Source organism: Lepidochelys olivacea (assembly GCF_965140295.1).
Source record: "Lepidochelys olivacea isolate rLepOli2 genome assembly, chromosome: 1".
Classification (NCBI taxonomy): Eukaryota; Metazoa; Chordata; order Testudines; family Cheloniidae; genus Lepidochelys; species Lepidochelys olivacea.
This window is the reverse complement of record NC_140411.1, coordinates 307084854-307099507: the sequence shown is the minus strand read 5'-3', so window position 1 is coordinate 307099507 and position 14654 is coordinate 307084854. Positions and strand designations below refer to the sequence as shown.

Here is a 14654-nt window from a genome sequence, read left to right as displayed (position 1 = left end):
TTGTACATCAGTCAGGACGAGTCCATAGTACTTTTGTTCAAGATTTTATCATGCAGAGCTTCAAATAGCCTGGTTTGCATGTTTCCTCTGAAATATTGGCAGTTCAGTGTATTACAACCCCTCTGGAAAAAAGCCAGTTTTTAAAACACCTTAAAATATTTTTGCTATCTCTGCATTAGATTGGAACTTCATTAACAGCTGCTTTCATTTGAGAGTTTTTTGCCAAATAACTGAAAACCATATCCCTGAGTTAAAACAAAAACAAACTAACTCACTCTGAAAGGAAATATTTAAATTTCTAGGTCAGAAGTCTTCTACTATACCACTACATGCTCCACTTATCAGGCGACAAATTTTAATTTTCATTCTTTTTTTTCTTTTAAGGTAGCCCTAATCTGAAGTCTTTGAAACAGAAATCCATGTTGCAAATAGTATGCTACATTTCTGCAAGTAATCGTCTCTCTTTTAAAGCTTAAAAGGGCACTTTCCAAACAGATCACGCCCAAAATTTTACATACCTTAAAACTGTTAAAATCTGGTGTGCAGTATCCACTTGAATCTTAATCTAAATTTAATATTAACAATCCAAATCGCCACCATTTTTGCAGGACAAAGACAAGCAAACAAAAACACCTAATATGCAAACATTGCTTACAGGCTCTACGTCACAGCTAACACTTTCCAGAGCTGTAACTGACATAATCGAAGATGGTGGTGAACAATAAACAAAAAGAGGTTTGTTTCAGATTCATTAGAAATGAAGAAAAAAATAAAATCAGCGTTTATTTAAAAAGAAAAAAATTTCCATTTTAATAAAAATATTACAAACAACAAAATTAAAGAAAAGTAATTAATAGTGTTGTTCAAAACTAGCCGCATGTACTATCAGATGCAATCTGCAAAAAAATTGAGCCAAGATCACAAATAAAATCTAAATAAAAAATTATTAGATTTCTTGTTTTAAAATAAAATCTCTATGCAGGATTAAAACTGATATAGTTAAAGTGGTGCTATCATTAAGGCTACATTTTAGTTACAGGCAATTTTAGTAAAAGTCATGGACAGGTCATGGGCAGTAAACAAAAATTCATGACCTGTGACCTGTCCATGACTTTTACTGTATACCCCTGACTAAAACTTGCGGGAGAGGGGCGATTCAGGAGGGTGACCCAGGGGAGCACCGTGCGTGCTGGGAGGGTGCGGGGGCAGGCTCCCTACCCAGCTCCAGGCAAGCGGGGAACCCAGCTCCAGGCCCCACGTGCTGCCTCTGCTCCACCCTAAGTCCCAGTTCTGTAGCTCCCATTGGCTGGGAATCGAGGCCAATGGGAGCTGTGGGGGCGGTGCCTGCGGGCGGAGGCAGCATTGGAGCTAGGAGCTGAGAGAGGGGAAGTTGCTGTCTCCCTTCCGGGGAGCACTGCCCCCCGCAGGTAAGCGCTGCCCCGCACCCCAGCCATGGAGCACTGCCCCCCGCAGGAAAGCGCTGCCCCGCACTCCAACCCCCAGCCATGAGCCCCCCCACACCCAAACGCCTATGGCAGGGTGGCCCGAGTCTGCCCCAGCAGCGGCTGGTACGCCTGACCCAGAGGCTGCCCAAGCAGGCCCAGGCCAGGTACACTAGCCTCTGCAGAAGTCACGGAATCCATGACTTCCATGACAAACATGGAGCCTTAGCTATCGTTAACTCTTTACATTAAGCAATTCAAATTTAAAAAAAAAAATTAAAAACCATTGCATTGTTGGAGTGAAATCTGGCCCCACTGAAATCAATGGGAGTTCTGCCATTGACTTTAATGGTATCAGGATTTCACCCGAGATTTGTTGTTGTAATATGTACATTTACATAATTCACACAAACAATATTATGAAATCAGGACCATAAAAGAAAGTAGGCTTTGAAACTGGGCTAAGTTATTACCGACTATCTGGTCAATATAGAAACAAAAGCCCCCAATCCTCCCCCAAAGAAATACAGGCTGCTCACTTTCCATTTTTTTTTAAAGTTATACAAAACTGAAAGTCCTTTCCCTTGTACTTTTTCAAACTAATAGTTTCAGATTCTAATTATTAATTGTCTTGAACTGGAATGAGCAGGAACAATCACTCTGTCCACACATTCAAGACACCTTTTTGATGCAGTCGGAGATAACATATTTTGAAATTAATTCGAATCAAGAGCTGATGGCCTTCTACACCACTAAAACCTTGCCTTACCCCTCATGAAGGTACTAGGGGCAGAGTAGTTTTTGCTGTCCTTCACCTCTTCCCCCCCCCCCCCCACACTTGGCAATGGGCTCCATGACCGTTCAGAAAAAACACTGCCTGGAGGGAATCATTCTTGGACTAGTTGAAGAGCTCCCTAAGAGCGAAATCCTGGTCTCATTTACATTAATAGCAAAATCTCCACTGACTTCAATAGAATCAGGATGTCACCCTAGATCTTCACTTATGTAGATCCCAGGGCCCCAAACACCCCACAGTTAGGGTTGCCAAGCCTCCAGGATTGGCCTGGAGTCTCCAGGAATTAAAGATTAATCTTGAATTCAAGATTAATCTTTAATTAAAGATTATGTCATGTAATGAAATCTGCAGGAATACATTCAACCAAAAGTGGCAACCCTACCCACAGTAGATGACATGAAGTGGCCACTAGTTTAAGGTAGTTTTAGGAGTAGATATAAATTACATTTTCTACTATACCTTGTAGTCTTGTATAATATGACTGATTACTGGGTGACAAGTGGGTGAAGGATTATCTTTTATTGGACCAATTTCTACTGGTGAAAAAAAAAAACAGATTTTGAGCTACACACAGTTCTTCTTCGGGTCAACCCATTTGGGTACCCACTATGTGTTGTCCTATGCTAACCCTTCTTTTGTTGTCTATAAATCTGGGAGGCAGAGATTAGAAACTACCATTTTTCACTCACAAACAATGCCCCCAAAATCAGTATATTCTTGCTTTCAGAAATTGTGGGGAGGGCTCCATTTTGCCCACATGCATCTCCCACAATGTTACCGCTTATAAAATCAGACTCTTTGTTTTCTTAAATGGATTTATTGCTTAACATGAAGACTTAAAGGATTAGATTCACTGGTATGCTCCAGCTGCTCAACCAGAGCCTTACATATAGCTGAACATACCAATGAATCTATCTTAGGGGGACCCCATCACTGTAGTGTCTGTGTGCCTCACTCTGTGTATTTTTCCTTACGACACCCCTGTGATATAGGGAAGTACCCTTATCCCCATTTCACAGATGGAGAACTGAGGCACTGAACATTTTAGATTATGTGTTCACTGCAACCTTAACCTGGGTGATTGGAACCTGGCTCCAAACATGCAGGTTAGCCGAGCCCGGGGGTAGGGAGTGGGGAGGGGGGACACTCTGGAAAGCCCTACTCAAATTACTGAGTCTTCACTGGTGCTGCACTCCCCTGCATGTGTTACTAGCACTACTGGGGGCATATCCCATCGTTCTTTGCACTCCTGCAAGAGGAATCACTCTTTGATTCTCACTCAGTGAATTGTGGGAGAGCCTGTCTATTCTTCTTGAAAAGCATTGGAAGACTGTCAGCACTCAAGTGAGTTAGCCTGAATCCTCACTGCAAAGTGGGTGGGTTACCTGCCTGACTTAAAGCGGAACCCAGGTTCTAACCTGCTGGGACAGATAGCCCAGGCTGAAAGCACCACCAAACTCAGGTGAGAGGGTAGTGTGTGTGGATGGGAGCGGGGTTAGGGACACCTGAATAAGAGTCTGAGTCAACTCTGCAGTGAAGACACATATAGAAGCTGAAATCCTAGCCCCACACTGAAGTCAGTGGGAATACTCCCATTGACTTCAATGGGGCAGAACTCTACCCTAAGTGATTTCCCTAAGCGCACACAGGAAGTCTCTATCAAAGCTGTGGTTTCCAAGTCCCAGGCTAGTGCTCTGATTGCTGAATCTGGCCCAAATATGGGATAATTCTCATGACAGGATTTTTATTATTGTTGTTTTTTAACCCTGCTGTAGCCAACTCATATACTGCAGGGTGTTGCAGTAAGTGTTGAGATAGACCTGTTCCCTCCAGATGTCTGGTGCTCCAAGCATTAGGTTGTTGCCTTCGATGGAATCCTATGAATATTCAGATTCCGTGTATGCTGCCAGAATCAAAGGATGCAAAAACCCAATGCAAATTACTTAGCAATTCCTAACCCAGTTGTCTAGGCAGCCTGACCTTTCCTCCCAGGCTGCAGCGTCTGGCCTGCTGCATACAGGCATCTTCTGTCTCCCTCCCATGAGCCTGGTTCCCTCTGATCTCACAAGGATACAATTTCCTTTTCCCTGTATGCCAGGGATTATGGCACATTCTCGTGGCTGAATGCTGAACTGGGTAACAGTGGTCTCCACTGGTTAGAGTTTTTTTCTCCACTCAGCTAGGATGGAGATAGGTACCCAGTAATAAGATGCAGACAAAACATTAGATTAATAGGGAGGTGGAACAATTGATATTGAAAAATCTCTATAGTTATGTCCATTTTTAGGAAGTCAGATCTCTAAACTTCTCTACTTTCAGTGACTCACAAAAGCCTCTGATGAATCTGCTTATCTGTCCTGTCACAAGCCAAATGCAACAAATGATGTTTAATGCCCTAGTAATTAAATCTATCTTTCTTTTACCCTCAAAAGGAAATACACAGTAGTCAGCAATTGAGTCTCAAAAGTTAAACACTATTTATTTCAGAAAAGGAATAAAGGGCAGAACTGTTATCGCAGGGGGAAAAAAAACAAGTTGTATATTTGTATAAAAGGTGTGTCCTAATCCAATTCACATTGATGTTGACTCTAGCTGCTGACTTGAAGGGAAACTATTTATAAAAATAATCAAGTGTATTCTATTTATTTTGGACTAAGACATCACATTCCTTATTTAAATTCTTGTTTTATTTTAGTATTCCAGCCTGAATATGCTGTACTGTTTCCTGGTTAAAAGGATGTCATGGTTACAGTAGTTCAAAGGTTATTGTTGATTAATTTAAAAATTAACTTTGGCATTTTGTTTTTTAAATTTTACTGAGATCAAATGGAATGGGTGTAGTGTTATATCATGGACCTGACTCCCACTGTAAGAAGTAACTCCACTAAAGATACTAGAGTTGCACTGATGTAAAAATGGTGTAACTGAGAGGACTATCAGGCCTTACATGGATTCATAGATTGCGCTCCCTACTAATATAAAACAAGACTAACCAGCATTGCCAGCCCCAACAGAGCCACAGAATGGTAGGAGTACTAATATATACACATCAAAAGGAAAATAATATCACACTCCATATTCATAAATTCATAGTTTAAAGCCAGAAGGGACCATTAGATCACCTAGTCTGACCTCCTGTATATCACAGATCATTACATTTCATCAAGTTACCCCGGGACTGAGCCCAATAACTTGTCTTTCATTAAAGCATATCTTTCAGAAAGGCATCCGGTCCTGATTTGAAAACATCAAAAGACGGAGAATCCGTCACTTTCCTTCATGGTCTGTTTCAGTGCTTAATCCCCCCAAACTGTGGGGCGCATCCCTCTAGGAGGGCATGGAGGAACATTCAGGGAGGCGCAGCAGAGCCCAGGCCAGCCCCCATGAGGGGTGGAAAGGAGCGCCACCCAGGCCTGCTCCGCCCCCAGCTCTGCTCTGGCCCTTCCCCCAGCCCCAGCCAGGACTCTGCTCCTGACTCCAGACCCACCCCCAGCCTTGTCCCCTTTATCTCTATCTGCATCCCACCCCATACCCCGGGAAATGGACAGGGGTATGGAGGGGTGCGACCCTGAAAAATTTGGGAACCACTGGCTTAATCACCTTCACTCTTAAACACGTACACCTTATTTCCAGTTTGAGTGTGTCTGACTTCAGCTTTCTGCCACGAGTTCTTGCTATGCCTTTGTCCCGGAGATTAAAGAGCTCTTTAGTATTCAGTATATTCTCCACTTAGAAGAATTTATACACTGTAATCAAGTCACTTCTCAGTTTTCTGTTTGATCAACTAAACAAACTGAGCTCTCTAAGTCTCTCACTGACAGGTATATTCTCCAGCCCTTGAATCATTTTATGGCTGTTTTCTGTGCCTTCTCCAATTTTTCAACATTCTTTTTAAACTGTGGACACTGGAACAGCGGACACAGTAGTCTATTATCAGACTCACCAATGCTGTATATAGAGGTAAAATGATAAAATCACCACCCTACTCCCATTTACCCATCAAAGCATCACATTAGCCCATTTTGCCACAGCTTTGCATTGGAAACTCATATTGAGTTGCTTGTCCACTATGACCCATAAATTCTTTTTTAGAGTCACTGCTTCCCAGAGTACAGTCCTCCATACTGGAGGCATGTCTTGAATTTTTTTCCTATATGGGCCCAGTGTGCTAAGTGTTTTCATATTTACTTTCAGATTACTGATGAAAATGAGGAATAATAGTATCAGGTCTAGTACCAATCTAGTACTCCCATTTGATGATGGTTCCCCATTGACAACTGACTACATTTTGAGATCCGCAAATTAGCCAGTTTTTAATCTATTTAACATACACTTTACTGAGACTGTATTGTGCTAATATTCTAATCAGAATGCTGTGTGGTACTATATGGGGACAGATAAAGTATAAAAGCCACATTTTGTATACTGTTCTCCTACTGAATGCATCCGATGAAGTGAGCTGTAGCTCACGAAAGCTTATGCTCAAATAAATTTGTTAGTCTCTAAGTGCCACAAGTCCTCCTTTTCTTTTTGTTCTCCTACTGTAACTAATTTTCATTGCAAAGTTTAGGAGTTGCTTGTTTGCCTTAAAAGCCACAGCTGTGAAAGGCTTTTCCCATTTTTAGCCTTCATACTGGCACATCAGTTGTGTCTGGGTCATTTCAGTGAAAAACATGATGACTCATCTGAACGCTGCTATAATAATGTATTTCAACTGAAATAGCAGAACAGTGAATGAGATACTTCAATCCCAGAAAAAAAAAGTAGAAGCAACACGCATTTGATTAGTTCTCATATGGACTCCACAGTTTTCTGAAATGGAGAAGATGCTACAAAAAGTGTTTAAACATATCTGCTGGGTACTGCTAGATAGTACAGTCAGTCTTATACATATTATCACTGTAGGTTTGGTAGGATTAGATTTTTATTAGTAAATGTTGATTTCACCTTACACAAACTGATGAAAAAAATATTTCTATGAATAATTAAAATTTTAGATTGGCAAAGAAGAAAAATGTGGTTTGAGAGCAGATTAGAATTCAATTTAAGGATATTTACTTTGTATATTTAGACATGTGATGTTAAAAATTTAAGTTTTCATGGTTATAAAGCTTTAACAATTATTGTCTGACACCCCGTTGCCTGATCCCCATACAACTTCCCACAACTATGGAAACTTACAGCTGTAAAAATTTCTAAAAATAAATGCTTAAACCCCATAATTTTGTGCAACTGTGAACTTTCAAAAACAAAAAAAATGCTTAATCAGTATTATCAGTTGAAATTATAAAATAAATAAAAATCAAATTCTGCCAACATTGTAAATACATAAACAAGAATAAAAGAATGAAATAATTAGAATAATACCTTGCAAGTGTCCAAAAAACAAACTGCATGCATGTTGATCTGCCTGAGGTCTTAATGTTTTTTAAATCCTGTTTACTGTCCACCATGATGTGATTGCAGAGCCATTGGCCATTATCTTTGAAAACTCGTGGTGAACTGGGGAAGTCCCGGATGACTGGAAAAAGGCTAATGTAGTGCCAATCTTTAAAAAAGGAAAGAAGGAGGATCCTGGGAACTACAGGCCAGTCAGCCTCACCTCAGTCCCTGGAAAAATCATGGAGCAGGTCCTCAAAGAATCAATCCTGAAGCACTTGCATGAGAGGAAAGTGATCAGGAACAGCCAGCATGGATTCACCAAGGGAAGGTCATGCCTGACTAATCTAATCGCCTTTTATGATGAGATTACTGGTTCTGTGGATGAAGGGAATGCAGTGGATGTATTGTTTCTTGACTTTAGCAAAGCTTTTGACACGGTCTCCCACAGTGTTCTTGTCAGCAAGTTAAGGAAGTATGGGCTGGATGAATGCACTATAAGGTGGGTAGAAAGCTGGCTAGATTGTCAGGCTCAACGGGTAGTGATCAATGGCTCCATGTCTAGTTGGCAGCCGGTATCAAGTGGAGTACCCCAAGGGTCGGTCCTGGGGCCGGTTTTGTTCAATATCTTCATAAATGATCTGGAGGATGGTGTGGATTGCACTCTCAGCAAATTTGCGGATGATACTAAACTGGGAGGAGTGGTAGATACGCTGGAGGGGAGGGATAGGATACAGAAGGACCTAGACAAATTGGAGGATTGGGCCAAAAGAAATCTGATGAGGTTCAATAAGGATAAGTGCAGGGTCCTGCACTTAGGATGGAAGAATCCAATGCACCGCTACAGACTAGGGACCGAATGGCTAGGCAGCAGTTCTGCGGAAAAGGACCTAGGGGTGACAGTGGACGAGAAGCTGGATATGAGTCAGCAGTGTGCCCTTGTTGCCAAGAAGGCCAATGGCATTTTGGGATGTATAAGTAGGGGCATAGCGAGCAGATCGAGGGACGTGATCATTCCCCTCTATTCGACATTGGTGAGGCCTCATCTGGAGTACTGTGTCCAGTTTTGGGCCCCACACTACAAGAAGGATGTGGATAAATTGGAGAGAGTCCAGCGAAGGGCAACAAAAATGATTAGGGGTCTAGAACACATGACTTATGAGGAGAGGCTGAGGGAGCTGGGATTGTTTAGCCTGCAGAAGAGAAGAATGAGGGGGGATTTGATAGCTGCTTTCAACTACCTGAAAGGGGGTTCCAAAGAGGATGGCTCTAGACTGTTCTCAATGGTAGCAGATGACAGAACGAGGAGTAATGGTCTCAAGTTGCAGTGGGGGAGGTTTAGATTGGATATTAGGAAAAACTTTTTCACTAAGAGGGTGGTGAAACACTGGAATGTGTTACCTAGGGAGGTGGTAGAATCTCCTTCCTTAGAGGTTTTTAAGGTCAGGCTTGACAAAGCCCTGGCTGGGATGATTTAACTGGGAATTGGTCCTGCTTCAAGCAGGGGGTTAGACTAGATGACCTTCAGGGGTCCCTTCCAACCCTGATATTCTATGAAGTCTGTAGTGCTTTGAATCTACTGTGTGCAGGTAGGAGTCCTAGGATCAAGTCAGATCTCAATGTATTTCCTTCTCAAACCAAATGGGGCTGGCAAACACTGTGGAGATAATATTCTCAGCTTCCCAGAGGGAATGGTTTTGCATATCTCACACTTTCTACTCCCCAAAAAGCTGTTGCCTGGTATTACAGCTTTTGAGGAGACAACTACCTTCCTCAAATGCAGAAAAAATAAATGAGTTACAGCTGGAGTTGAAGGGGGAAAAGATACAGCTTTATCTTTAACATGGGTAAGACTCCCCAGTTCAGACTGGCTAACACTATGTAAATTACTGCTGGTTCAGTAAACTAATGGGATTTTGGGTATATACCAGGCTTAATAGTATGGGCAGGGAGCCCTCTGCTACAATGATGATCTTCTAGAAACCTTTCTGCTATCTTTTATTTCTCAGTTTCATTCAAAAGAATGACCTGGTTTCTAATCTTTGCCCGAGGCCTGCTTTATAAAAAAGTGCTAAGAGGCCATATATATATATATATATATATATATATATATATATATACACACACACACACACACACACTTTATTTCTGTTTGTACAATTTACATCAAGTCAAGGATTTCACCCTTGCCACAGTGCCCAGTCTGCTTCTCTCAAATAAACTATGAATTTTTCATAAATATATTTTCCTTTTGACCACCCCCATGCCCCAATCCCTGAATATGCCACCAATTATTCATATGATCCACGGGTTAAGGATTGACAGCCCTGGAACGGAAGTTTCCTGTTTATCCACAGAATATGTACAACATGGGAAGTAGAGGAAAGCTTCCCAATGTTGCCCAACCACTCGGACTCAATTCCAACTAGGAGCCATCTCTCTGGAACAGAGGACTGGTCAGTCTCTAGAACCATTCAATTCTTGACAATATCAGCCGCAAGGCTGCCTGAGACGAGCCATCCATTAGAAGTTAACGGCTTTTGGCCACTATTGATTTAAGCCAGTGAATTAGAAAGAGGTGCAAGGCTCTGCATCTATGCCTGGGTACCCAATAGCCCAAGTTCTTCTAAAGAGTAATACAGAAAAAATAGCACTTTTTTACATCAAATGTATATGTTATTTTTTGTACAGTGGTAGCAGCTATGTGCCCGCATATAACCAAAAGACAGTCCCCATCCCAAAGAGCTTTCAATCTAATCAAATATGTCTTTTCTTAAAATAAAAAGAAAAACAAAACACTTTAAGAGGGTTTTGCTATTTTCTAAAATAATGTAATATTTTTCACTTAGAGCAAGATCACAATGCACCATAAGATGCCCCCTATAGTCCCCTGAATAGGCTGTGGGTCAGTGTGGAGAGGGGGATAAAGTGGTCTCCAGGGAGCCACTATACCCCCTGCCATAGAGGCAGGTAGGAAGCAGGTCGATAGGTGCAAGAAACTAGCAGAGCCTTGACTCTGCCTCTCCAGTATGCCACTGGCCAGCATATCTTAGCAAAGCAGGGAAGTAAATTGGCATAGGACAGTAACAGATTGCTCTGGGAGGGAGTTAAGAGGGAGCCAGGGGTGGAATTGTGACTCAGTCTGCTCTTGGAGCAGCACAGCTACTCAGTGCTCCTTGCCTATGAACTGAGAGTAAACTCTCAATTTAGCCCTTAAAAGATTTTCTCTGGCTATACCCTTAAGTCCATCCTAGAGAGGTGGTGGGAAGTTAGAACTCTCTTGTAATGCAGACGTCGGAGCCTGATGCCCAGGTTCCATAACCAGAGGATGTGGTCTGCACCAAGGGAGGCCAGACATTGTGACCTGCCCTCTAGATGTCAGGTTGAGCTCACTTCCACCTCATGAGTTATTGTCTGTGACTTCTCCACAGTCACAGAGTGGGGAGGAAAGTTAAATAAAAGGTTAGAACCTTCCTACCACTCCCCCACCCCCGCAACAAGTCCAATCAAAAGAATAAAACTAACCTGCTATATGTAAAATATCATTCAATCAGACTGCTTCTCATTACATCTTAGACCTGATTCTTCAAGGACTGTAAGCTCTTCAAAGCAGAGACCATATCCGTGAATTCCTAGCACACTGTTGACACTATACATTTTAATGTATTTTGATTTATAACAAATATACATTAAAGAGAGACTATCCAGGGCCTCAGGCACCTTTGCCAAAAAATTAAAAATACAATCAAAGTAAAATCAACAGTTGTTTCTCACTTCAAAACCAAAAGAATAAAATAACCAACTACAGCAAATCAAGCCCAACCAACAGCCTCATCCCTCCAACATATCAGCCATCATTATACCCTCCTCAGCAACCTGGGTAAACAAACAGGCCTTGCAGCATGCCCATTAGTTCAACCAATTCAATGATGATGAGATGAAGAAGAAATAGGAAAGATAGTAGGCTGCAAAGTGGAGGGCCTCTCATGATGAATGCTCTGCCAGAACTCCCACTCTAAGACCACGTCTACACTACCCGCCGGATCGGCGGGTAGTGATCGATCTATCGGGGATCGATTTATCGTGTTAGTGTAGACACGATAAATTGATCCCCGATCGCTCTGCTGTCGACTCCGGAACTCCACCAGGGCGAGAGGCAGAAGCGGAGTCAACAAGGGAGCAGCGGCCGTCGATCCCGCACCGCAAGGACCCGAAGTAAGAGATTCTAAGTCGATCTAATATACGCAACTTCAGCTACGAGAATAGTGCAGCTGAAGTCGACGTATCTTAGATCGATCCCCTCCCCTAGTGTAGACCAGGCCTTATACTTCGGGGTTTTCAGCTCAGATACATTCACTTATAGGAAATGTAGCAATATGGCATGGGGAGAATAACCATCTCTCAAGTAGGTAAATCCCTGGCCATTTTGCCTCTATAAACCAGCACTTTAAACTCCACCAAGCAGCCCATGCTGATCATGGACCACTGGTGGTGTGCTCGCAGCTTGCATGACCTAATAAACGGACTACCACATTCTGCACCAGCTTCAGTTTCTGGATTGACTTAAAGTGTAGCTTTAGAATAATCTAATTTTAAAGTGGGAAAGGGATGGATCACAGTAACCAAGGTTCACATGTGAAAGAAATGAATGCAATTTCCTCGCCAGCCAAAAAAGGAAAACACGCTGTCCACAAAATTGTTATTAAATGACAATTGAACAGCAACTGGAGACCCAAGATCCAAGACCCCAGACTGTGAAAAGTGGACACATACTATCAAGACAAAGGGTGGATCAAATCCTCACTATAGCTTCTAGTTGCTTCCCTCAAACTACCAGCAACTCTACACTGAGTTTCAGCCAACTAGCTCTCATCCATGCCCCAGTCTCACCCAGGCACTGGGTCAGGCACTAGTGTATGTAATAACACTATTATTTTATTAGGTCAATTTTTCAAATACATTTATACTATTGTAGGCCATGGAGGTTATCGTTTTAACACATTTAATAGGGCCTTATTGTTACAGTTTTGGACTTCCTTAGTAATGAAGGTTATAGGATATGCTTTACAAGATTTTCTAAAATTATGGCTAAACTTATTGCAGTGCTACAGTAGCCACTTAAGTCTTATGTCACTTACACAGCCCCATTTGTCTCGAATGCTCACTTTTGATTTTTCCTCATATTTCACAATGCCCCATATTCTGGGAGCAATCTCCCAATTCACACAGGATCTGGGGGACGAACTGCTGGTTGGCGGGCAGGAAGCAGATGCCACTAAGGATTCATATATACCCCACCACACACGCTAACGTTGAACCTTGCGCTGTATCAGCCACCAGGCCAAACTCCTGCCTCTGCTAAACCAAATCGCCTCACCACAGCCAAGAATTTCTTTAACAAAACATTAGGAAAACCACGATGATTAGAACTGTGTTCTGGTTTATCAAACCATTTGAGTCTTGTAACAGGATGTTTCATAACAGGATCTGCAATGTTTAGCAGCTTGAGCACCTGATTTCGAGTTTATTTTTAAAAGTGCCTTTAGGAGGGCATTAGCCCTGAGCTGTGCGGCTCCCAAGTGCACGACACTGCAATGTTTAGGGAAGGGGACTCTCGCTGAGCCTCACTTACGGCAGCCAGTTGCTAAAAGCAGCACCCTCCTGGCAAGAGGCAACCCTCCGCGCTGTTGCACTTCTCCAGGGCAAAACCTCAGGTTTGAATAAATATCTCCTCATGGGAGAGGCAGCCCCATAAGCACCTAGCCATGCCCCTGACACACACACACAGAGCAACCTGTGCCCAGAGAGGGACCCCGGCTGGCCCTGTTTAGAGAGGACAGTCCTTATCCTCAAGGCAAGCTTGGCTCTGCCCTCCGGCCCGGGGCTATTCCCCAGCTGTGCACCGCTGGCGGACACTCCCACGCCCCCGCGGGCAGCCCCAGGCGCACACGGCGTGGCACCGTACCGCGCACCCCCACCCGCTGCGGGCAGCGAGCGCTTGCCGGCCCCTGGCGGAGAGAAGGAGCCGCAGGGACGGGAGACGCGGGCTGCAGCTGCCCGCCGACGCGGGGCAGGGGGCTTGCCCGGGGCGTGCAGGCAGCCCTGTGGCTTCCGGAGGCAGCGCTGCCTGGGGGGCTATTCTGAACCCCGGGGGCGGGGGGAAGCACCTTCTTCTCCTCGGTTCTCAGCCAGCTGCAGTAACCCGGTCGTGGCGGGCGGGCGGAGCAGGGCAATAAACTGCCCCTGCTCCGTGCACAGACGCAGAGCGAGGGCTGCCCCGCGTCTCTCCCGCCTGGCCTAGGCAGGGGAGCAGCCAGCTGCAGGCAGCCCATTTCCCCCCCCCCCCTCCAGTTCCAGCCGCCAGCGGGCACCTGAGGAGCCTGCAACAGGCGAGGGGGGGAGGAGGGGGAATCCAGGGCTTATGTGCCAGGCTGCAAAGGGAGATCAGGAGTCTGAACTGGGGCGAGTTCAACTTTCCAGTGTAATCCCCCTGCCCAGCGCTGCAGAGAGCCCCCTGCGCGGCTCGCGGACGAGCTCTGCCTGCAGACGTGTCCCTCTCTCCCGCACAAGTTGCACTAACTTGGGGAAGGAGGGTGGGGGGACTGCGGGAAAGCGCCCGCGAGGTTTCCGAGGAGAATGTGGTTTACCTGTGGTTAGATTGTCATTGATCTTCAAAGGCACCCTCAGGATGTAGACTAGGAAAAGCATGATGAAGAACCACAGGGTCCAGAGGTAAGTCCACGACCAGACGATGCAGGACTTGAGCTGCTCCAGAAAGCCTGTCCCAGCTTCAGCCATGTTTTTGAAGAAGAAGAAGAAAAAAAAAAAAAAAAAAGCCAACCCTGCTCTCTGCTGCCACAACCTCTCAGTGTGTATTTATGGGATGATTCATGCCTCCCAAAGTAGACTTCTCCCCTCCCTTAAGGTTTTCATACAGGCATCTCTTCCAGCCGCAAAATAATGAAGAAAATATTTTTAAAAACCCTACGTACACAAAATAGCCCCACCTCAGCTCGGTCTGCGTCTCTCTCTGTGCC

The 14654-nt window shown here is 44.0% G+C and overlaps 1 protein-coding gene across 2 annotated transcripts in view; it reads right to left on the bottom strand.

Annotated features, from left to right (window-relative positions):
- Positions 1 to 14434, bottom strand: part of ST7 (suppression of tumorigenicity 7) — a gene marked incomplete at its 5' end in the record, with an annotated part of 234365 nt that extends 219931 nt beyond the window's left edge. The window contains one exon of one of the 2 annotated variants that reach the window (XM_084624973.1): positions 14265 to 14434. In XM_084624973.1, the coding sequence (XP_084481099.1) occupies positions 14265 to 14415 (151 nt within the window). The remainder of the gene's footprint in view (positions 1 to 14264) is intronic. The other variant, XM_084624974.1, reaches the window with a different exon arrangement.
- Positions 14435 to 14654: the final 220 nt, after the last annotated feature.